This window comes from Heloderma suspectum, chromosome 4, assembly GCF_057233095.1.
Source record: "Heloderma suspectum isolate Gila_16-S chromosome 4, 16-S_ref, whole genome shotgun sequence".
NCBI classification, from domain to species: domain Eukaryota; kingdom Metazoa; phylum Chordata; class Lepidosauria; order Squamata; family Helodermatidae; genus Heloderma; species Heloderma suspectum.
Window position 1 is genome coordinate 276630070 of NC_139461.1, and position 24755 is coordinate 276654824.

General features: G+C 44.6%; 1 protein-coding gene across 3 annotated transcripts; it reads left to right on the forward strand.

Moving 5' to 3' along the window:
* Positions 1–2649: 2649 nt before the first annotated feature.
* On the forward strand, positions 2650–24504 carry ACTR5 (actin related protein 5). 3 transcript variants are annotated; one of them, XM_084853931.1, is made up of 9 exons: positions 2650–3066; positions 8354–8583; positions 12799–12968; positions 14735–14952; positions 15299–15481; positions 18787–18909; positions 20891–21030; positions 22238–22370; positions 23838–24504. In XM_084853931.1, the coding sequence occupies exons 1-9, from the start codon at positions 2683–2685 to the stop codon at positions 24093–24095; spliced, it is 1839 nt and encodes a 612-aa protein (XP_084710057.1). In that variant the 5' UTR covers positions 2650–2682; the 3' UTR covers positions 24096–24504. The 3 variants fall into 3 exon arrangements, with proteins under 3 accessions (XP_084710057.1, XP_084710058.1, XP_084710059.1); XM_084853932.1 differs by having other exon boundaries at positions 15299–15442; XM_084853933.1 differs by lacking the exon at positions 15299–15481.
* The last annotated feature ends 251 nt before the right edge of the window (positions 24505–24755 follow it).

Below are 24755 nucleotides of genomic sequence, written 5' to 3' on the forward strand. Positions count from 1 at the left end.
TGGTACTGGTTTGGCTACGGAAGGATCCATATTCACAGAATGAGTTTGCTATAGAATGTGATAGTCTTCTCCCTTTTTCTGGTGGTGATTGTGATAGGAAAGTTCTAAACTTGCAATTAGTGCTTATTTTTCAGAAAAAGAGAGGGTAGTGGTCAAGTCTGTCTGAAAAGAACACCCTCTGATCTGAAAGCTTTTCCTCATATGATATGAGTCATATCTCTGAAGCCTGATGTGTGAGGAGGACTCTAGCTCTTTCTTCACAATATGAAACAAAAGATTATGAAGCCAGGACCATCCCTGCTGGCAGAAGTTGTGAATATGGGGAACAGTTTCCAGATCAGAGAGTGTTGTTTCCAGACAGACTTGACCACTGGTATCTATTTTATGTTTCAGATTTTATTTGCGCCTGGTTTTGGTCTGTTTTATTCATTTTGCTGTCTGCTGCTGATTTTCTTACTTTTTCTTTCACTGTGTTTGATTGTTAGCTGCCTGGAAGCGTTGTAAAAAGACTGATCCATGGATAGATTTTTTTTATTAAAGGGGGATCCATAAATAAATGTTTTTTAAAAATAAAGATTTTCTAAAAACTGCAATCTAGGTAATGCTGAGTGAGAGTGGAAATGTCTTGAATAAGGCATCCACAATCACCCAGTAAACTTCATGTCTTACTGAGGTAGGACTTGAATCCAGGATTCCCCAGTCACAATCAAACAGTATTATATCATAAGGGACTCTCCAAAGTTGATCCCTGGCATTCAAAACAGTTGCCAGTGTTGAGTGAAGACACTGTGTGTAATTGCCCTATCCAGTGACCCCAAGGCTAGTTCCAGAAACTCCAGAACAGTCTTGGATTTTCTGGGCCAGAGATATAGATGACCGAATCTATGAGTTTCCTGCTTTGCAAGTGCCTACTTGTGAGACTGTTAGACTGATAGACACATTGTTGAACACTGGGTGTTCCTAGTTGCTATTCATCAGATTGGGGGGGGGGTGTCTCCCCAGGTTGGAAGTGATAGCTGCCCACAGAAAACAATGTTATTTATTTATTTATTATTATTAAATTTATTAATCACCCATCTGGCTGGTCACCCATCGCTGGGCGATGTACAGCGTATGATTGAGGAATCCGGGATTTTAGCATAGCTATACCTGGGGTGGGGGGTGTCTCTCCCCCCACCCCAACTCAACCCCAGATATTGGCAAACACAGGACTTCCTGCTCTTTCTAAGCCAAGCCTTATTTCATGTGAAAAATGTGTTTTGAGTTTTCAAACGTTTCAAAAATTTTCCTGTAAATACAAATATAGGCTATTATTATTATTAGATCACAAGCGAAGGGCTGGATATGCCCGATCTCATCTGCCAGCCCTGGTTAGTACTTGGATGGGAAACCGCCTGGGAATCAGGCTTCCTGCATCGAGCAGGGGGTTGGACTCGATGGTCTTGTAGACCCCTTCCAACCCTATGGTTCTATGAGGCTATGATTCTATCCCCATAAAGCGAATACGTGTGTATGCGCATGACTGAGAGATCGTGCCTTACAACAGCTTGCACAGTACTCCGGTGTTATTAAATCCATTTGGTGGGAGCGGGGGATGAGAGAGTGTAATAATAACCTTGCAATATAGTCCGGTGTTACCATCCCCTATCGTGCCATTTTGAAGGACCGGGGAAGTTAAGGGAATGCTGGCGGGGAGGGTTGCGAAGCCGATCTTAGAAGAAGGCGTGGGGGAGTAACCTTTCACTGCTGTGATCAGAATCTGTCACTTTTCCATCTGCGCTGGAAAAATAGCCAGTTGGCCTTCAGTAAGTGTGGCTTAGGGGCCTCGGTGGCTTAGTGGTTAAGACGCTGAACTGCAGGCTGGAAGGTCGGCAGGTCAGCAGTTCGAGACCCAAGTGCTGTGTGACGGAGTGAGCTCCCATCTTCAGTCCCAGCTTCTGCCAACCTAGCAGTTCGAAAGCAAGAAATTGCAAGTAAATAGGTACTGCCTCGGCGGGAAAGGTAACAGCGTTCCCTGCACCTCGGTGTTCAGTCATGCCGGCCACATGGCCACGGAAGCGTCTTCGAACAGCGCTGGCACTTCGGCTTAGAAACGGGGATGAGCACCGCACCCTAGAGTCGGACACGACTGGTTGGGGACACCTTTACCTTTTTTTTTAAGTGTGGGTGAGCAAAAAGTACCCGCAAATAAAGAGTTAACCGTCTACTCCCCCGCCAAGGGCCGCTGTGATCATTTTCTTACTCCTCCCCTTATTTAAAAGAAGTATTAAAAACATCGGCATTACATTTAAAATATTATTTTTAAAAAAACTGAAAAGGTTGAGCCTTGGGTTTGTTGAGTAGTGCTGTGGTTGAATTCATTCACTTGCCTCCTTGCCCCGGGCAGTTTATTAACTGCGGCTGCCGGTTTAGATTCCCATCTCCAAATCCCGCCCTACAAAACACGCCTCGGGCTGCAGCGCAGCGCAGCGCAGTTTCGTTCAGTCGCCCGCACACAACCGCACCGACTTCTACACAGACGCATTGTGTCTTTGCCCCGAGAAAAGCGTCAGCCTGCCTTTCATTTTTTTATAGGTCTATGGCGGTCGGTTTGAGGAACGGAACGCTCGGCGTGCGGCCCTTGTTTCCAGTCGGAAAGGGGAAAAGCACGGGCCGGGCGAGAGGCGCCCTTCCAGCCGGGCGATGGAGGCGGCCGGCGGGGTGTTCCCGTTCCGCGACGCCCGCTGGGAGCCGGACCCCGTGCTGGAAGCTAGCCCGGCCGTGCGCGCGCCGAGTCCGGCTCCCCTGGTGCTGGACAATGGCTCGTTTCAGCTGCGGCTGGGCTGGGCCTGCCCGGACCCCGCGGTGCCCGGCGAGCCGCTGCTCCGTTTCCGCTCCTTGGTGGCCCGGAGCCGAGGAGCCCGCGGCGGGGCTGGCCCCGAGACGCAGGTGGGCAACGACCTGGGCAGCCCCGAGCCCCTCCGCTGGCTGCTCCGGTCGCCCTTCGACCGCAACGTGCCCGTCCAGATGGAGCTGCAGGAACTGCTCTTCGACCACGGCTTCCAGCGCCTCGGCGTCTCCTCCGAGGTAGGGAGGCTTGGTGCGGGGAGACACCAGCGAGGGCTTGTGCCTTTGGCGTGTGGAACACTTGGTATAAAGGTCCACTGGGCTGGCACCTGCGGAGCCCGAGGCTGTTGAGCCTCGTTTAGCCAGAAGGCCGAATTCAGTGTCGGAGAAGCTGGGGAGGGGCGCCATTCCAGCGGTCGGTGGGACCAAATTTAAAAGGGGTGGAGTCAAAAACACCAGCATGTTTTAGCTCAAGGGTGCAGTCTCCTTCAGCATGCCCCAGCCAGCGGTGCTGGGAGTTGTAGGACTTTTTTCTGTCTAATCGTGCATAGGATTGCACCCTTAAGCTCTTGCTGCCAGTAACTAACCCTTAGGAGAGGCATTTCAGCCTTTTACAATGGGGGTAAAATCCTGTGCATGTTTACTCGGATCTAAGTCCCATAAAGTTCAATGGAGCTTTGTTGTTATTCAGTCGTTCAGTCGTGTCCGACTCTTCATGACCCCATGGACCATAGCACGCCAGGCCTTCCTGTCCTGCACTCTCTCCCGGAGCGTGCTCAAGTCCATATTCATTGCATCGGTGATGCTATCTAGCCATCTCATCCTCTGCCGTCCCCTTCTCCTTTTGCCTTCAGTCTTTCCCAGCATCAGGATCTTTTCCAGAGAGTTTTCTCTTCGCATTCGGTGGCCAAAATATTGGAGCTTCAGCTTCAGTATCCGTCCTTCCAATGAGCACTCGGGGTTGATTTCCTTTAGGATGGACTGGTTTGACCTCCTTGCAGTCCAGGGCACTCGTAAGAGTCTTCTCCAGCACCACAGTTTGAAAGCATCAATTCTCCTGTGCTCAGCCTTCCTTATAGTCCAGCTCTCAAAGCCATACGTTACTACTGGGAAAACCATAGCTTTGATTAGACAGACATTTGTCGGCAAGGTGATGTCTCTGCTTCTTACTATGCATGGCTACAGTCATGGCTTTCTTTCATGGCTACGGTCACTGTCTGCGGTGATCTTTGAGCCCAAGTAAATAAAATCTGTCACAGCTTCCATTTCTTCCCCTTCTATATGCCAGGAAGTCATGGGGCCAGATGCCATGATCTTAGTTTTTTTTAATGTTGAGTTTCAAACGAGCTTTTTCACTCTCCTCTTTCACCCTCAACAAGAGGCTCTTTAGATCCTCTTTGCTTTCTGCCATTAGGGTGGTATCGTCTGCATATTGGAGGTTGTTGATATTTTTCTTGGCAATCTTAATTCCGACCTGTGATTCATCCAACCCAGCGTTTCTCATGATGTACTCTGCATATAAGTTAAATAAGCAGGGTGACAATATGCAGCCTTGTCGTACTCCTTTCCCAATTTTGAAGCAATCAGTTGTTTCATGTCCAGTTTCTACTGTTGCTTCTTGACCCTCGTACAGGTTTCTCAGGAGACAGGTAAGGTGGTCTGGTACTCCCATCTCTTTAATGATTTGCCACAGTTGGTTGTGATCCACACAATCAAAGGCTTTAGCATAGTCAATGAAGCAGAAATAGATGTTTTTCTGGAATCCTCTTGCTTTCTCCATGATCCAGCGAATGCTGGCGATTTGATCTCTAGTTCCTCTGCCTCTTCGGAACCCAGCTTGTACTACCAGTAGTTCTCGGTTTGCATACTGCTGAAGCCTAGCTTGCAGGATTTTGAGCATCACCTTGCTGGCATGTGAAATGAGCGCAATTGTGTGGTAGTTTGAACACTCTTTGGTGTTGCCCTTCTTTGGAATTGGAATGTAAACTGACCTTTTCCAGTCTTGCGGCCACTGTTGAGTGTTCCAAATTTGTTGGCATATTGAATGCAGCACTTTAACAGCATCATCTTTTAGGATTTTAAATAGCTCAGCTGGAATACTGTCATCTCCGCTAGCTTTGTCGTTAGTCATGCTTCCTAAGGCCTTGACTTCACTCTCTAGGATGTCCGGCTCAAGTTCAGTGACTGCACTATCATGGCTATCAGGGACATTAGGATCTTTCCTGTATAGTTCTTCTGTGTATTCTTTCCACCTCCTCTTAATCTCATCTGCTTCTGTGAGGTCCCTGCCTTCTTTGTCCTTTATCATGCCCGTCTTTGCACAAAACGTTCCCTTGAGATCTCCAATTTTCTTGAAGAGATCTCTAGTCTTTCCCATTCTGTTGCTTTCCTCGATTTCTTTGCATTGTTCATTTAAGAAGGCCTTCTTGTCTCTCCTTGCTATTCTCTGGAAATCTGCATTCAGTTGGCTATATCTTCCCCTTTCTCCCTTGCTTTTCGCTTCCCTTCTTTCATGCGCTACTTGTAAAGCCTCATCAGACAGCCACTTTGCTTTCTTACATTTCTTTTTCTTTGGGATGGATTGAGTTGCTGCCTCCTGAACAATGTTACGGACCTCCGTCCATAGTTCCTCAGGCACTCTGTCTATCAGGTCTAATACCTTGAATCTATTCCTCACCTCCACTGTATGTTCATAAGGGATATGATTGAGGTCATACCTGAACGGTTTAGTGGTTTTCCCTACATTCTTCAATTTCAGCCGAAATTGTGCAACAAGAAGCTCATGATCTGAGCCACAATCAGCTCCAGGTCTTCTTTTTACTGACTGTATTACTCAGTCAGTAATACTGACTGTTACAATTACATTAATACAGTAATTGTTTTACTGACTTCTCCATCTTTGGCTGCAAAGGACATAATCAATCTGATTTCGATATTGACCATCTGGTGATGTCCATGTGTAGAGTTGTCTCTTGTGCTGTTGGAAAAGAGAGTTTGCTATGATCAGCATGTTCTCTTGGCAAAACTCTATTAGCTTTTGTCCTGCTTCATTTTGTACACCAAGGCCATGCCTGCCTGTTATCCCGGTGATTTCTTGACTTCCTACTTTAGCATTCCAATCCCCTATGATGAAGAGGACATCTTTTTTGGGTGTTAGTTCTAGAAGGTGTTGTAGGTCTTCATAGAACCGAACAACCTCAGCTTCTTTGGCCTCAGTGGTTGGGGCATAGACTTGAATTACTGTGATGTTGAATGGTTTGCCTTGGATTCGTACTGAGATCATTCTATCGTTTTTGAGATTGTACCCCAGTACTGCTTTTCCCACCTTTTTGTTGACTATGAGTGCTACTCCATTTCTTCTAAGGGATTCTTGCCCACAGTAGTAGATATGATGGTCACCAGAATTAAATTTGCCCATGCCTGTCCATTTGAGTTCGCTGATTCCCAAGATGTCGATGTTCAGTCTTGCCATCTCATGTCTGACCACCTCCAGCTTACCTTGATTCATTGATCTGACATTCCAGGTTCCTAAACACTATTGTTCTTTACAGCATCGGATTTTCTTTTCACCACCAGACACATCCACAGCTGAGTGTCCTTTTGGCTTTGGCCCAGCCGTATATTGGACACCTTCCGACCTGAGGGGCTCATTTTCTGGCGTCATCTCTTTTAGCCTTGTGATACGTTCCATGGGGTTTTCTTGGCAAGAATACTGGAGTGGGTTGCCATTTCCTTCTCCAGTGGACCACATTTTGTCAGAACTCTCTGCCATGACCTGTCCGTCTTGGGTGGCCCTGCACGGCATAGCTTATGGCTTCACTGAGTTACGCAAGCCCCTTTGCCACAACAAGGCAGTGATCCATGAAGGGGTCAATGGAGCTTACTCCCTAGTAAGTGTGGTTGAATTGCATGGTTAGAATACGCAACTATTGGGTTGGCTAGAACTATGGTTACTCCTGAAGAATAATCATGTGTTGTCCAAAAGGAGGGAGGCATGCAAGGCTTTTTTTCAGATGACAAATTGAGACTTAAGTAGATAAGGAGAGCAGGATTGTGGCAGTTGTATTGGCCCCAGGAATGTAGCCAAGTCATTTATAGTGTTAGAGGGTCCTAGAGATCCATAATGCTTGCTTAAGTTCATTATTGTTGCATTTCCCTTGCTGGTAAACCTCTGAGCATGTGAAGATGATTCAAAGGGCTGATGGCACTGCCAAGCACATTCCATACTAATGAGTGAGAGTGTTATCAAGCCCTCTGCCTGGGAAGCGGTTTGTTTACAGATGGCTGTGCTTGAGAACCAAATGCTGTTAGTTTATGCTGGGAATGAACACTAGGGGCGCTTGCTGCTGCTGTGCTGCCTCATGGCTAACATGTATTGTATAAAACCCATTTGACCCAATGGCTCGGGGTTCAGAGAAGCTGTCTGATCCAACCATTAGGTACTCCTGTGAGCTGTAAGTTACCCAATAAAGTCTCCTTGTAAGTAAACCTTTGAATCTGATTTATCACTATCTTGGCACCTCTAACCTAAGAGTTCAACGCCCACGGCCGGGGCAATACAGCAATTATGTTCCTGTCCCTGAGTTACACATGTATGTCCAAGGTCCAAACAGGTCCTGCATACATATAAGTGTATGTGTGTAGGGACCTTTCTGCATACCTGGGAGCCTTCCTGTCCCCTCAGTTTTCAGATTTGTCTTCTGAAAAGGGACTTGGGAATGGATCTGAGAAGTTCAGTCCTCTCTTCTATTTTATTGCACTTGAAATTCACAATAAATGCTCTTAGGTAAGCAAGGTTGCTAAAGGAACTTCTGCCATGGAAAGCTGATGCCAGACAGACTTGTTATAAGGCAACTTGCTATGACAGAGAGACACAGAAATGCAGGCTCTCACTGCAGGTGTGAGGAGGCTGGCTGTGAGCTGTGGTTCAGTGTACATTGTGCTATCTCTGCATGACCCCCAAATATGTTGACCAAAAACAGCATCCTAGCCACTGTAATAAAATTGACACTACGTTATCGGAAACGCTTCATGGTTATAGTATACTTGCCCTGTGATATAGCCAGAGCATTACTTACGAACCCCTAAGACAAGACTGAACCTTCATTGCAATATGTCTTGATGCAATTCACAATGTTAGAAAGCAATTTCCTTTTATGCTGAGAGAAACAGTGGCCAACATTTTACTACCCCTTAATTAGAATTTGGTAGAATTCCAGGAGGCCAGATAAATGAGTCTGATGGGCAGAATAGAGCCCATGAGTTTCGAACATTTCCCAAAACAAAGTAAATGCTGTTTCCTGTTCACACATGTTGAATACTTTACTTTAGAAAATGGCAGGTGTTGTGGCTGTAAAATATTTTATATTCTCATGTGCTAACATTAGCATATTAAGAGCTACATCGAATATCTTCTCTCCGTGTCCTTGTCGAACTTTACAAATATTTCAAAATTTAGACACCTATTTGACCAGGTACTCAGATTTCCTCTAACCCTTCTTTTTTGTGTTCCCCAACTTCATTATAGGGCTGTGTTGACCATCCAGTTGTGATAACGGAAGCTGTCTGCAATCCTCTCTATTCAAGACAAATGATGTCGGAGCTCCTATTTGAATGTTACCAAGTACCAAAGGTTTCTTACGGTGTGGACAGCTTGTACAGCTTCTATCACAACAAAAGGCAGGGCTGGCCTTGCAGTGGTCTCATAGTGTCCTCTGGATATCAGTGTACCCACATTTTGCCAGTCTTAGATGGCAGGTGAGTTGTGTGATGATTACAAGGTTGGATATAATGTTTTACAATGTGCGCAACCTGACTTCTGGCCTAGGTTTCGAACAAAAACTGCCTTCATGGATCACTTATGCAGGGGAATAACTTGGTGGATAACATGCTGGGGAATGGTCAAAGCAAGTGCAACCCTGTTGTTTCTCCTGGACCTCTCAGTGGCTTTTGATACCATGGATTATCTCTTTGGGATGGGACTTGGGAGCACTGTGTTGCTGTGCTTCTGGTCCTGTTTGGAGGGTAAGGTCCAGAAGGTGGTGTTGGGGGTCTTCTATCTCTTAGTCACTGGCTTTTTGGCTCCTTTAGGGTACAATCCTATGGCTGCTAGACAGCGTCTAGACAGCCATAGGATTGGCTGGTTTCCGGGAGCTGACTTCAGAGCCTGCGCTCCAAGGTCAGTTCCTGGAGAACCACTTACCCACCCCCTCCCCTGCCACCTTGTAGGCAGCACAGATCATCCCTGGGCTCCGGGCTCGTAAGAGCACCACGGAGCGGGAGAAAAGGGGATGTTCCTGGGGGTGGAGAGTGCACAAGTGCTGGTGCAATGCTTCCTATGCATCATCCGGCCTCCCCACCCCACACTCCAATGTCCCGTGGCTACACAGCCAAAATCAGCCGTCTAGCTGCGAATGTAGGGTGGCTGGAGCATGGAGGAGGGGATTCCCTCCCGCTCCTCCTGCTGTGCATTGGATAGGCAGTTGCCTCCGAATATGGAGGGGGCCTCCTCTTCACATAGGATTGTACCCTTAAGGTTCCAGCTTGTCCCCATGCTTTTTAACCTCTAAGTGAAACTGTGGATGAAGTCAACTGGAGCTTCGGATTGACATGTCACCAATATGCTGATGATATTTACCTTTCTTTGCCTTCTCCTAATCCCAAGTAGGTGGAAACCCTGAGGGCGTTTTTTGGGTGAATGAGGGCAAACAAGCTGAAACATAATCCAGACAAGAATGAAGTGTTGTGGGTTGGGAAATCTGCTTATCTGGATGGAGGTGTAGAACTGGTGCCAGATGGGGTTCCAGTTTGGGGGGTCTTCTGAACATCATGGAGGTACTGATGGTGTTTGTTGCTAGGAGTGCCTTTTACTAACTGCAGCCTTACTTTACTAATAAGGCAGACCTTGCCTCAGTGATGCATGCCTTAGTTAAAATCCAGGCAATCTGCTGTATAAGTGGTTGCTCTTAAAAGCAGTCCAGAAACTTCAGTTGGGTGCAGAATGTGACAGCTAGAACACTTGTAAGAGCTAGGTGTTTGGGTCATATTTTACCTATTCTGTTCCAATTACATTGGCTTCTTATCCATTTCTGGGTCTAATATAACATCCTGGTATTTACCTTTACTGTCCTAAATCAGCCTCCCCCAACCTGGTGCCCTCCAGATATTTTGGACTACGACTGCCAGCATTCCTGACCATTGACCATGCTGCCTGGAACTGATAGGAGTTGAAGTTTAAAATGTCTGGAGGGCACCACGTAGTAATGTGAGTTTTCTGGAAAATTTTGAATTGAAAAATTTCCCTGTGCAAATTAGAGTAATTTGCGTGGGGTAATTGGCATTGGAAAAATTTCTTATGCTGTAGAGTGATCTAATTTAGCATGTTTAGTTTACTTGTGTTTGGTAAACAAACCTTTAAAAAGTAACCTTCGTTAATTTTTTGTCCTAATACACAACTATTTGACCTGAATATTTGAGTGAGGGAATTAAAACACACAATGTGATTTAAATGTTTTATTATGTAGAAACTTGTATTGGAATACTTGTAAAAATTTAATGACAATAGCAAGTACTTCCCTTATATTGTTTAAATTTAAGGGGAAAAAACAAAGGTGCTGAAAACTGTTAACATGCTAATAAATTTTAGCAACTGAAAAACTGCATGGTATGTTGACAACAATTCATCTGTTTCAACAGAGTTCAACTCTCTTTCACTGAGGTGGTTGGTGCACCTTCAGTTTTGCTGTCACTACTTATTTGTACATTAACAAATGGTAGTGACACTACCATGTCACACTGAGACATTTATGTATTTCAATGACATATATATATTCTCCCATATACTGGTTAGGGATAATCACCTGAAAAACATTAATTACAACTTTTGAAACGGTCAAACGTACCTACTATTGTATTTGCAATGGGCATCCATTACTTTAAAAAAATATTTTATTGAATTTTACATTAATAACAAAAGGATATAACATCCATTACTAAGGAACTTATGAAATGGAAACTTTTCTGTGGAAAAAATAAAGCACCACATCACTGCCACCAGGTTGAGGAAGGCTGTCTTAAATGGTTAGTGAGTACCGGAGTCAGGGCCTTCTCTGTGGTGACCCCACGTCTCTGACATATACTCTCCAGGAACACACGTACACCGCCTTTTAGAAGATCCTTAAAGACCTTTTTATTCTATTTTGCATTTGGGTAATTGTACTGTGCTGTGTTTTAACAATTGTTTTATCTGAAGGTCTTGAAGGGAGCATTCCTATGTGGATCGACGGTCGCCTCTGAGCCTGGGAGCGACTGCCTATCCAGTGCAGGGTGGGAGGAGCGGATCTCCTCCTCGCTCCCCCCCTGCTCGGCTTTTGCAGCTAGACAGCCAATTTCAGCTGTCTAGCCGTGGGACCTCGGAGCGTGGGAAGCAGCAGCCGGACAACACATAGGATGTGTCATACCGGCATTTGTGACTTCCCTGCCCTGGCACACCCCCAGGAATGCCCTGTTTTTGCCACTCCGTGCTCCTCTTCCGAGCACAGGGCCGTTCCGCGCTGCCTATGAGGTGGTGCAGGAGGGGGTGGAGGTCAGTTCTCAGGGAACCCACCTATCCTATGGCTGTCTAGCCACTGACTAGCGGCCATTGGATTGCACCCTTAATGTACGTTTGTATTACTGTTTTAATCACTTGAATTTGTTATATGATTACGTTGTAAACTCCCTTATGAGAGTAGATACCAGGAAAGGCAGGCTAAAAATCTACTGAACAAATATACTTCACAGGACTCATTTTTAAGGTTCAAACGGAAACAAAGAGCTCCACAGATTTGAGCTCCTAACATCTTTCGAAAATGTATCTTTATCAAGGGAATGTTATATTCCCTTGATAAGGTTATGTTTTCGAAACATGTTGCGAACACTTATCTGTGCAGCTGTCTCCGTTTGATTTCTTTACAGCTGTAATTGATCCCTTGCTTTTTCTGTCCCTGACTTTGAAGGATCCTGTTGGCTAGTATATGCACAGATTGTACTTGGGAAGATGCTATAACAGTCTTCCCCAACCTGGTGCCCTTTATGTGGATTGGTCATTGGCTTGGAATGTTGGGAGTTGTAGTCCAACCCATCTGGAGAGCATCAATTTGAGAAAGACTGCTAGAATCTCTTGTTAGTGGGTCAGTTTACATAGCTACACGTTTAGTCATTGGGCAGTCACCCCAGTTTGCACTTCTTGAGAAGGAGGGGGAGGAGAACTTGAAGGCCATAGCTGTTTCCCACATTTGGCACTTCTTATTTTTGCCATATGAGTGCCCAATTTCCTGAAGGCAACAGAAGGTAGTTGCCATATGAACTGTCATATAGACACTTTCATTCAGTTTCTTCCGAATAGCTAGATAAAGTGAGAAGTTGGATATATAAATATAGTACATCTTACAGGCTAGAGGCATAGTTGTGAAGATGTTGAATTTAGCACAACACCATCAAGTACTTCCTTATGGTGTTAATTATGTGTTCTTTTTAATATCCTTCTGTAACTCTTTATGTTTGATCTCCCTCAATGAGTTTTCTCTTTCATTTTCTTCTGGCTGCAAATATTAAAATAACTTAGGTTCTCTGTTCTGGATAACTTCACTTTAAGCATTTTTTTCTTCTATGGCATTTACAGAAGGGGAGATAGTGTTCACTGTAAATGTTTCACTAGTTTTTCAATGTTTTATTATATTATATTTTTCATTATATGTAAAAGATGTAGATCTCTAAGCATTACCTACTGATTAGAGGGGGAAAGTATACCAGAAATGTGGTAAAGTATAGTGAAAATGTTGGCTGTGAACCTGTATGGGCATTTATTTTAAAACTGTTCAGCATCCAGATGACAAACCTAGATGACGAGATGTTTGGTAGAAAGAACTCAACAGACTATTCTTTCCATGTTATGTACAGTCTCACTTTTGCTTTGTTTCTGTGAGTTGCCAGGTTGGATGCTAGAAACTGCAAGCGTATAAATCTTGGAGGATGTCAAGCTGCTCTGTACCTTCAACGTCTCCTGCAGCTAAAATACCCTGGGCATTTTGCTGCTATCACTCTCAGCCGTGTGGAGGAAATACTTCATGAGCACAGCTATATTGCAGAAGATTATAAAGAGGGTAACCATTGCTTTCAATGGCTCTCATGCAACTTTAATTAAAGTTTCCTACTTGTTACCTCTTTGATCCCATTGGCTCAGCTTGCATATCTTGGCCAGTTCTGGGCTCATTTAGCCCAGGAATTGGTGGGGGAGCAAGTGAGTGCACTGCCTCCCACCTGCTCACCACTTCTGCTTTCAATTACTAACCCAGGAATGTGACATCCGAAGCAGGAAACTCTGAATTGTTTAGGAGCTCAGACATCACGATAACCCAGGAATGTGGCATTCCTGGGTTGCTAATTGAAAGCGGAAGTGAGCGAGAACCAGCACGCTTGCTCATGGGTGCACACTCACAAACACGCTTGGTTAACAACCCACGCTTTGTTAACAACCCACACTTTGTTTGATAATGTTAACCAGGGCATTGTTTGGTGGTAATAATAACCATAATGCAGACATAATTCTGTGTCATGGTTAGTGCTGGAAATTAATTTGATTCTACATTATTAAGTTTTTGTTTGGTGAACACCTGCTCAAATTCAGTACCTAGCAAAGTTATTCCAAGCTGCATTCAACGGTAGAGACTGCTTTGAGCAAATTTATTTAATCATTATGTATACTTATATTAAAGAAGTAAAGCACAGAAGTAAAGTTGATCCAAACTAAGTGAATTGAACTTCGATCCCATTTAAATCAATGGTACAAATTACTCTTAACTTGATTTAGGATATGCACAATGGGGTCTGGACAGCAACTGGTTTTCTGAGGATCATTTTGTGAAGGCAGTGGAAGTCTATAGGCCTACTGTTCACCGTACCCTGCATTGTCAGCAAGTCTCACTGCTGAATATTCTTTGAAATCCTTCTTCCTTTCAGGTCTGCATCTGGGGTAGGGGGGGCAGAGGGGTAGTTTTGTCAGGGAATAGAATTAGGCATTGGGGCTTCTACTTGCCTATGGCAGTGGTGGGGAACTTTTTCCATCCCCAGGCTCAGATTCCACTGTGGGAAATGTGGTAGTAAGGTAGGGGCTGAGCTGTCAGTGTGGTGCTATGTACTGTAAAAGGGGGAGTGGAGGACCGATTTAATCCCAGGGTGAAAAAGTCAGAGGCGCTTCCCCAGCATTCAAGCAGCATTGCTACGTCTTGCAAAGCTCTGGAAAGAAACAGAGAAGATCACAAAGTGTTCTGGAAAGGGCACCTGAGGTCAGTACAGGCTGGAAGGCAGGAGAAAACCAGAGATCACATTCTATAATCAGTAATCAGAGGATACAAAAGGCACAGAAAAAAGTTGAAAAAGGAAGTTCAAAGGCAAGTGGGTGATCTGGATAACAGCTAAGGCCTGAAAAAGGCAAGTGGGTGTGGTGGCAGAAAAGGAGTGTGTCTGACTTGGAAAGCTTCACAGATCGGAGAGCCATGTGTGCTGTATTAGTTCCCCTGGCTGAAGTTCCCCATGTTTGTTCTATGGCACTGTTGGAGCAAATATGAACATCTTGGGCACCTTTCCTTTCCTTTCCTTTCCTTTCCTTTCCTTTCCTTTCCTTTCATCTCTCCTACAGCTTGGTGCAAAGACATTAAGTCCAGTGCACTTAATTTCTCCTGGAATGGCTTGATCACTTAGACAATACGAGAGAGAATAGTGGGCAAAGGGGATTTGGTGCCTCCCTGACTACATCGCTTCACCTTAATTTCCAGAAATGTGTACAGTACTTCCCAAAGGCATTTGTGCAGGAGGGTGTTGGTTACACCTGGAAAATCTCATTATTGTGCTTTTTAAAACATTTGAACAGAGATGCAGAAGTGGAGATCGCCTGAATATTATGAGAGCAATGTGCATAAGATGCAGCTGCCTTTTTCAAATAAGCTCCTGGGGAGCACCCTGACGTCTGAAGAGAAGCAGGAGAGGCGGCAGCAGCAGCTTCGACGGCTCCAGGAGCTTAATGCTCGCCGGCGAGAAGAAAAATTTCAGCTTGATCAAGAGAGGTTAGACAGACTGCTTTACGTTCAGGTAAGCCTGTGCAATGTTTGAGGTGCAGTTTTGATTTTGAGGAAGCTGAAAAAGAGAAGCAAAAGGGAGAGTGTACCATATGCAAAGGCCAAATGTGATTCTCAGAAAAATGCTTAATGTATTGGATCACTCATCCTTCCAGTGAAGGAATTGCCGAGATCACATGGTTGTCATCAAATAACGACAAGTTCCTTACTCATTTTGGAAATGCGTTAGTTTCTCTTTGCTGTACAGCAGATGGGACTTTCTACAGTATTCCCCTTGGTTATAAAGCATGGAGTGAAAGCCAGTGGCTCTGTGATAAATTAAGTGCTGATAGTAAAAACCACTTCATTTGTTTCTACAGGAACTGCTAGAAGATGGTCAGATGGATCAGTTTCACAAAGCTTTGGTGGAACTGAACATGGACTCTGCTGAGGAACTTCAGTCTTATATCCATAAACTGAGTTTGGCCATTGAGCAAACCAAGCAGAAAATCCTACAGGCAGAAGTTAGTGTTGAAGTAGATGTTGTGGATAGCAAGCCAGAGGTACCACAGTGAGGTTATGTTACTTCGGTTAATGCATACAGATACACAAAACAGTTTCAAGGCTTTGTCTTAATTGACTGTTCTACAACTCCATGCAAACGTATCTACTGCTGCCCCCTCTTTTGTCTTTTTCTTGCCACCTATCATCATTACTCCTTCTGATAGTGAACTAAGATGCTGGGGCTACTGAGAAACAGGACGGAAACTTGGGGAAATCCCAAGGTTTGCAGAAGGGAAACTTGGGGAAATCCCAAGATTTGCAGAAGGGAAACAAAAAAAATCTTTAGGAAAAATCCTAAGGGAGATTCCCTTCCCTCCAAATAAGGCCCATGCTCAGTGGCCTCTGGGAACCACTGAATACTACTTTTACCAGACAGTAGAAACAATTAAAGAAGCAAAGAAAGAAGTCTTGCAGTGCCACAGGGAGAGTGGGCAAGGAGGTGGGGAAGGTGAAGGAGCACCTGCTGCCAGGGCCATGATGAGACAAAGGGAGGAACTGCAAGCAATTTCTAGTGTCATACGAGAAAGACTGTAAGCATTTCTTTTTGAGTGAATGTGGGTGCGTGCGTGTGTGTGTGTGTGTGTGTGTGTGTGGCAAAACTAACCTGAGTTCAGTGGAATGGTTTTGGGATTCAGCTGACTGATACTCATGCTTAATCTTTATCCCACATTCAGCTTCAGAAAGACAGAGCCCCCCTAGCCCCCCTCCCCCAGCTTTCCTTCCCCTTCCTTCACTGCAGGCTTCTCCTTTCGCCTACCTGAGGCAATCTCATATACCCCCTTTCTTTTTCTTTCTCTACCTACCCACCTTCCTTCCACTCTGTCTATATGCCTCTTTCCATCTGCTACAGTTATTTCTCTCCCATTGGTCTTGCCTGCTTGCTGATCAGTATCATTCTGAAGCAGCCTGGACTACTGGGTCCATGCCATTCATCACTAGAAGGCCCTCCCCTCACACATCCAAAGCTTGCTGGGACTTATAATCTGGTAAGGAGAGATAAAAATAGAAGGAGAAAGGGAGCGAACTCCAGCTCCCAGAATGCACTGCACTCTCCAACCTAATCTTAACCCATAACAATAGAAAAGCTTTAGATTTATATACCCCACAGCATCCAAATTTAAAATCATGGAATTTTAGAGGACAAATTGGAACCCAGGAAAAAAAATGGACAGGACTAAAAATAGAGGACAGTCCATGACAAAAGAGGACATCTGGCCACCCTACCTCTGCCAAGGAGTGAAAAGCTCTTACATCCAATCACCAGCTGATCAAAGTGCTGTTCCCTGCTTAGCACTGAAAACAGCCCCCTTTCTCAGTGCTTGGCAGGGGAGAGCACTTCTCTCCATTCAGCGATAAGACCTTTTCCCTGCAGGGCAGAGGGGACAGAGTCAGGAGAGGAAGCTGCTGAGTGAAGTCCTGCTTCCTTCTGAGTCTTGTCCTGCTTACCTCTTAGGAGTCATGCTGAGGCTTGCTGTGCATACTTGAAAGTAGACATGCTCATGCTTACTTCTGAGTAGAAATTCTATTTGACAGTGCTGCTGAGTGATTCAGTCCTGCTTCCTTCTGAGCCTTGTCCTACAGGGGCTCAAGTAGGCATGCAAAGGCTTGCCCTGCTTACTTATGAGTAGACATAATACTCATGCTTACTTCTGAATAGACAATGCTTCCTACTATAAACTAATAACAATGGAATTGGGGGGTGGATTTTTTCAGCCCCATCCACTTTTGCTTGTGGCTGCATCCACCACTGCAAAATGTCCCCTCCCCCCTCCCAAGAGCTTCTCGAAAATGGAATCCGTCCCTCAGGCCAAAAAAGGTTCCCCACCCCGATCTAGAGAAACTAGATGGTAGAACAATGTCAAGTTATGAGGATAATGGTAGAAAAGAGAATGGAATGTCCGCAAAAATGGATGTGTGTGGAAGTTCAGGGGGGCAGGGGAGCTAATGGCATGCCACATTCTGAGCCTATGATTTTTATAGTAGCTAAACTACATTTTCATACTGGCTGTGTGTAGCATTGTTTCCATGAGCATTTATGTTAAGTCTGTATATTTTTTTCAGTAGCGGGGAAGGAGGACCATGAACTGAAAGCAGTTACATCTTTTAGGCAAGAATATTTTTTGAGAACACATTTTACTTACATGCAGAGTAGTCTCTAATCTTTATCCTTATGTAAGCCTTTTTTTAAGGTTGTGTAAACAGTTTTTTTCCCCGCATTTGCTAAATTTAAAAATAGCACATTTGGTTTACAGCTGGCAAAGCAAGTTCTTGGCATAATGTTCCCAAACCCCAATTCCCTAGCATTGAAATTCTAAGAAAAGTAGCCTAGCTTGGTTTGAAACCTCACTTAGTAAATACCTTTAGCCAACAGTGAGCTATAGAGTCATACCTATTCCTGGGATTTAGCCTCCTGGTCTTTATAGCCATTTGGGGGCATAATAGCCACTTTCACTAAATATTGCTGCCTGAAACTAGCAATTTTCCAAAATTCACATTCCATTTATTTATCCAGCAAATATTGATTTTCCAAGATCACATCAACAGGGTACAGAATAAAATGGCTGATCTATTGATCATTTTGCAACCGTACTGAGTTTGGAACATCTTCAAAATCTAGGTTAACCTGATGTGGAATGATCACACCTTTGAGCAGTGATTTTAGGGTGGATAACCTGCCTGGGCATGAAAGTAATTGGAAATACATAATATGTGATTGCCAAATTTGCAGTTCTAACTTCACTAAGTAGGGCATAAGCCAGGGGCGCAGAACCTCTTTCAGCCCAAGGGCTGAATTCCATTTCAGAGACGCTCTCGTGGGTTGTATTCCAGTGGTGGGTGGGACTGAAGACAAAAGGGGCGAATGGACGAAAAGCAAATGGGACAGGACCAAAAATATCTCTCTTAAAGCACTTACTGCCAATAACTAAGCCTTAGGAGAGAAACGTTTTAACCTTCTAGAATGGGGGGAAAGCTGCTGAAAAGCTGGGACAGAACCAAACGATTGGTGGTCTGAGGAAAGGGTATAGAACTAAGGGAGGAGTGGGTGGCCATCTGGGGACCCCAGGTGGGCCGGATTGGGATCCTAGAACTGAAGTTCTGCACCCCCAGCATAAACTCTACTGAACATGGTGGGGCTTTAAGAATATTTGCCTCTTCTCAAAACTGAATACTGCAAGGATGGAGTTCAGCCAGCAGGAAAGGATCATTTATCCTGGTCACAGCTAGTTTTAGACTTTGGCACATCCCTGATAGCTTGTGTGGCTTTCCTGTTTCCTGGAATAACCGGTGGTTTTTCTTTTCCAAGATGCCTGACCTGGATCCATTGGGCAGTGAACAATCCATGGAAGATGTGGAAAGTATGAATGAATTTGAGCCTTTATTCGCTGAGGAGCAACCTGAAGTTGAAAAGCCAGTTACTACAGTACAGGTTTGTCTTTAGATAACACACACTCTCAGTTCCACAAAAATGTCTGTGCAGTCTACTGTCTGAAATCTGTTGCATCCAGTCAGTTATGCTGGGCATCCATCTGAGAACAGGATCACTAGTGGCTCTTTGAGGAGTGTCAGTTCCAGACTTCAAATAGTCATGGTGGTTGCAGATGTTGGGAGTTGTAGTCTGTCACATCTGAAGGGCATCAGGTTGGGGAAGCTGGTCTATTCCTTGATGAAAGTTTCCTTCTTTGTAAAATAAGAATATTACTGCCTTAAATCGCAGGGTTGAAAAAAGAGAGATGGTAAGCCATGTTTTTCAGACATGGACTGCTTAACTCCCATTGATTGCACCCTAATCCTATGCACACCTGGGAGCAAATTCTATTAAATTCTGGAACATGCTTCTGAGTAAACATGCATAGGATCAGGCTGCAAGGAGTGCTATGTGGACCACTTCAGGAATATAACAATCACATTCCTAGATCGAAGTTGTCCCTAGTCCAGTATCCTGTTCCAAACAGTGGCCTGCCAGATGATTCTAAACTATGGAGGGGAACCAGTGGCCCATGGGATGGATGCAGCCTGCCAGGCCTCCCCAAGTGGCCCATGACGTCCTCTCCTCAGCCTTATCACTGTGCACAGAAGTTGAGCTTTTAAAAAGCGTCCATTAGTGCCAATGGACATTTTTAAAAAACCTAATTGCGGGGGGGGGGGATTTTAGGGGGCTGCAGCTGTGGAGGGAAGGATTAACTGCCTCCCCTCCATGCTGCAACTCCCCCTCCCCCAAACATAAATTATCCCCTGCATGACAATTAGGCTTGAGAAGTCCCTCCCAATGAAGGCAATAGGCTTTTTCCACATTTAATTGTGGGTTCTGAGGGGCTTTCTTCATCTGTGAAATGTGTGTGTGTTTATATGTGTGGATGTATGAATGTGTGCGTGAGTGGCAGGGGGAGGTCCAGTGTGTGAGGGGCAGGGGGAGGTCCAGTAGGCAGCCCCTTTTGCAGGAGGGGCTGCCTACTGGCATGCAACCTCTGGAAGTTTAACCATGAAGGAATGGCCCAGTTTGCACATCACACTGCAATTCCAGGGTTGATTAACCCAAGATTTCCCAGGGACGAAGGAAGCAGTGAGCACGCTGCCTCCCTCACGCTTCCTGCTTTGCTTGTCCCCAGCAATTCCTGGAATAAACAATTCAGGAATTGCAGCATGACATGCAGATCAGGTCAGTGTGTGTCCCTTGGGCTAAAGCAATATTCCCTACCCCTAGTCTACATGCTTATATGCAGAGCATGGAAGTAACTGCCTCCTACTGTACTTGCCCCTAGCATCAGGTATTTAGAAAGATCCTTCCTATGTATTTAAAGGTTCTGTTTAGCTATTGCAACTGAAGCGGTCAATGCTTGGCTAGTTCTGAGAGGGGCACAAAGTGGAAGAGATGTTCCCAGAGGTATCTGCTGTCATCTTGATCACAGGCTGCAAAATGTATATCTTGTATGACAGATGTAATCAAGACCACCCATTCAGCACAAATGTTTTCTAGATGCTGTACAAACATAGCCCCTGCCTGCAGGCTTAGAATCCCAATAGGCATGGTACAAAAGGAATATGGGATGGGGAGGGAAGAGGAAAAGAAGCAAATTCAGACACTAAATTCCATAAGTATACAAATGTTTAATGACCAGTTGGCATGGGAGAGAAGTCAAACGGTAGCTAGCCCCGGCCGAGCCAGTGGAATGGGCCATGCTCTCTCACCTCTCCCTCAGCTGCAGCCAGGTGGAATGGCTGCTGAGAGAATGTGTTAAAAATATGAAGACTCTCTTTGGATGGGGGCAGAGAATACACATTCTGGTGGTGGAATAGCTTGAACCATACACATAACTTGTTCTCTATAATATCTGAAGTGTAAAAAAGTTGTTCTGAAGAGTACCAGTACTCTTAAAGAAGAGCTGTTCTGACTCTTGATGTTTTCACAGCCTGTGTTTAACCTGGCAGAGTATCACCAGCTCTTTCTTGGCACAGAGAGAATCCGAGTTCCTGAAATTATCTTCCAGCCATCCTTGATAGGAGAAGAGCAGGCTGGGTTAGCAGAAACCATGCAGTTTGTCCTGGACAGGTTAGTTTACAGGAGTGCTGAACTACTAATTGAATTAATGTGCTTAGCAACAGGCTGTTGGTATTCAGCCAATATTTGCTTTTACATTTTCGGATTCTTCTGTAGAACCCAAATGATTAGTGTTCCTAGTCCTTCCAAAAAAGAGAGGAAAGGCTAACATTTGCAGGATTCTGGGGAAGCCACCATTTTATGCACTGAATAGGGCATTGTGCGATTATGCGTTTTGTGAGGTACCATGAACATAGTGCATGAGGCAGGATACACGTCCAGCAAAAAGGTGTAAAGGAGGAGTATTCAGACACACATTTCACACTAGGTTCTCATGCCTTTCTGAAATGCTGTTGAAATGTGTGACTCGCACAGTGGCTGCATTCAGGCAAAATGCTAAGCCACGGTGTAATGCTACATATAGGAACCTCAGTGAACCTCAAGATTCACGTGCTGTCTTCTCTGCCCAGCAAGGGGTGGTGTGTGTGCAAGTGGGGGAACTCCTGAGGATTAAAGGTTCCCTGTCCCTGACATGTTTTAGTGTTTTCATTCAAATGCAGGCAGTAGATCACCTAAAAGAGGAACATTTTCTCTCTTGAACAAGGGTATACAACCTTTTCAGCCACAAGGACTACATCTAGTGCCAGCTGGGGTCTGTACATGTGCACACTTCCCCCCCACATACACACACACAATCTCAGCATGCAGGGATATGGAGGTTTAAACCACCCTACCTTCCCACAGAAATCTAGGGATTGCTGTGTGTGGTGTGTGTGTGTGTGTGTGTGTGTGTGCGTGCGCACGCACGTGAGGAGGGGGCGTGTTTTAAGCCTTTATCGCCCCCAGTGTTCACCACCAAAATTATTGTTTTGGTGCCCCTGATAGCAGCAGGAAAACAGAAGCCAAGGCACATAAGGAGAAAGTGGGTAGGGTCCTGCCAGCTTTGAGGGCTACACTCCCATGAACATAGGTTGTGCTCCCTTCTCTAGAAGGATTTTTAAACTGGAAAAACTAAAATCTGATTTTTTGAAAAAGTTCTTGAAATAGTTTAAGTTACATCTGCCTCTATAGGGATTTTTCTCCTTGGAGCTGCTTGCACCAGGTCTTTATGTTGGGGGAACTAAATCCTTGCTTATATAATGACAAATCTCATGAATTTGTTATCAGGTAGATGAAGTGCTATTAACAGATGGAGCTTACAGCAGTTTTTTTTCTTTAGGTATCCTAAAGAGCAGCAGGAAAAGCTTGTCCAGAATGTCTTCCTTACTGGTGGGAACATGATGTATCTTGGAATGAAAGCCAGAATCCACAAGGAACTGCTAGAAATGAGGCCATTCCAGTCATCTTTTCAGGTGCAGTATTAACTTTGGCAATGCAGTGGGTGCATGATAGCTGAATACTCTGCACACCAACATCAACAAGACTTTGTCATGTGTGTGAAGCTATTAGGCATTTGAATTGATTTGAAATACCATCTGAATTAGATGACGTACACATATTGAGCAGTGTTCAACACTGCTTCTTGACTTATACAACTGATGTAGTGCTAACATAAATAACTTCTAGTGCTATGCCAATGTGTAAGCTGGCACGAGAGATTTACCTGGAAAATTTGCTGTGCCAGCGTATGCTATTGATGCAGTGCTAGAGGTCACTTACGCTAGGGCTACATCGATTAAGTGGAGTAGCAGCATTGGATACTGCCTATCAGGTTGGTTCAGATATAACGCTAAACCATAGCTTAGCATTATGAGAATGAGCATGGGCTCTCCCCAGGCTTGTGCACTCTCTCCTTCCCTAGCTTGGCCAGGAGGATGAGTTCGGAAGCTTTCACTTCAGTTTTAAATTAACTGTACCTTGCTGTGTCATTCAAAATCAACCAACTGGGGTTAATCTTAACTGTGGTTTGTTTGAAAACAAGCCAGCTTCAAATCATGGGTTATGAGGCTGGCTTGTTTCAACAAACCATAGTTAAGAGTAACCACAGTTTAGAGTGTTGCCCAAAATTGTGGTTAATCTAAAACAAAAATGCAATCTTCTGATCTCCTTGCGGTTGTACCAGAGGAGGAAAAGGGAGGCAGGGACCATATTAGCTCAGGGCTCACTGTGGCTCATTCTTGGAACACTGAAGAAAAGACTAAAAGCCCTGTAATTGTGCCTCCATATTCAGATACAGCATGCTATTAAATAAACTTACCGGGAAGTAATAGTGTAGGAGAGCTGTTGCTTTCACAATCTAAGTGTGGATTTCCTGCAAGCATATGGTTGGTCACTGTGGGAAACAAGATGATGGACTAGACAGACCTTTGGTTTTGATACAGCAGTTCTTGCAGTGGAATGATGAATAGGGCACAGGTTCTTGCTCTTCTCGTTTTAAACATATACCATATTCCCTTTTATCAGCCTCCAAGGCAGCTAACAAATAACACAATGAACGATAAAGATCCAAATATACAGCACTACGAAACAGGAAATTTAAACACCAAAGCAGCAGTACCATCAACCCAAAAAACGTTTAGGAAAATAAAATCATTTTAGGTTGGTGTCTGAAACATTAGCGTTGGCACCAAGCAAATCTTTCTTGGAAGATATTCCATAAGTGGAGAGCTGCCACTTAAAAGGCCTAATCTCTGGTTGACACTTTGTCTAACCTTAGAAGGCAGCAACACTTGGAGCCCAGCCACAGAAAATAAGCAGGCAGTTTCCCACACAGTTCTTCAGGTGTTTGCACTGTACAGCTTTGCTCATGTGTCATTATTCTGGTTCTCTGACATCCACTTTCGCTAAGCAGATCCCTCTGTTTTCTTGTTGGTGTGTAGGTGCATCTTGCTTCCAATCCTGTCCTAGATGCCTGGTATGGAGCTCGGGAGTGGGCCCTGGAGTACATGAACCGCGAAGAAGGCTGGATTTCCAGAAAAGATTACGAGGAGAAAGGTGGTGAATACCTTAAGGAGCACTGTACTTCCAATGTCTATGTACCCATCCGTCTCCCCAAACAGGCTCCGCGGACAGCTGAAACTCCAACATCCAGTAAAGCAGTGGGGAGCACCCCAAACAACGCCTCTGAGCAGGTGTAGTATGCAGATCTGCGAGGGTATGTAACTGCAAGATAGGCATGATCTGTGCGAAGGATACTGCTTTCCAGAGCTGCCAAGCAGATGCCACTCTGCAGAACTGGATGTGAACTGAAGTCCAGCGTTTCTTGTTGGGCTTAGCATATTAGGCATCTCAGTCAAGGTATATAAACAAGTTAAGGGGCAGTTAACTTTGTATCTGATTCCTACAGTGATAAATCTCGACTGTATTATGTACATAGTTGCCATGGAAAGATTATAGGCTCTGCATCAGTTTTTGGTGTAAAAAGAAGCAAAGTAGTATTTCAGAGAAAATGCTTATTGGCCTCATTAGGGCTAATATGTTTTATATTATGTTGTAAAAGCTGTTGGCAATGTAAATAAAGTGCCTTGTTTTGTTTTTTTCATGGTTTTTGGTGTCAAGCACTTTGTTCCTAACACACTAGAGTAGCAATTTCCAGAGGGGTTGCTGTTTCAAAACAACAGTCTTGTGCCACCTTTAAGACAAACAGGTTTACTGTAGTGGAAGCTTCTGGGGTAAGAGCCCATTTCATCACGTGCACCAGTAACAATGTTAGTCCAGAAGGGGGAGCCTTTACCTGAAGGAAAATGTTACTTTAAAAACAACTCTTCACTGAAATTAGGATTTCAGGTTGTTGTTTT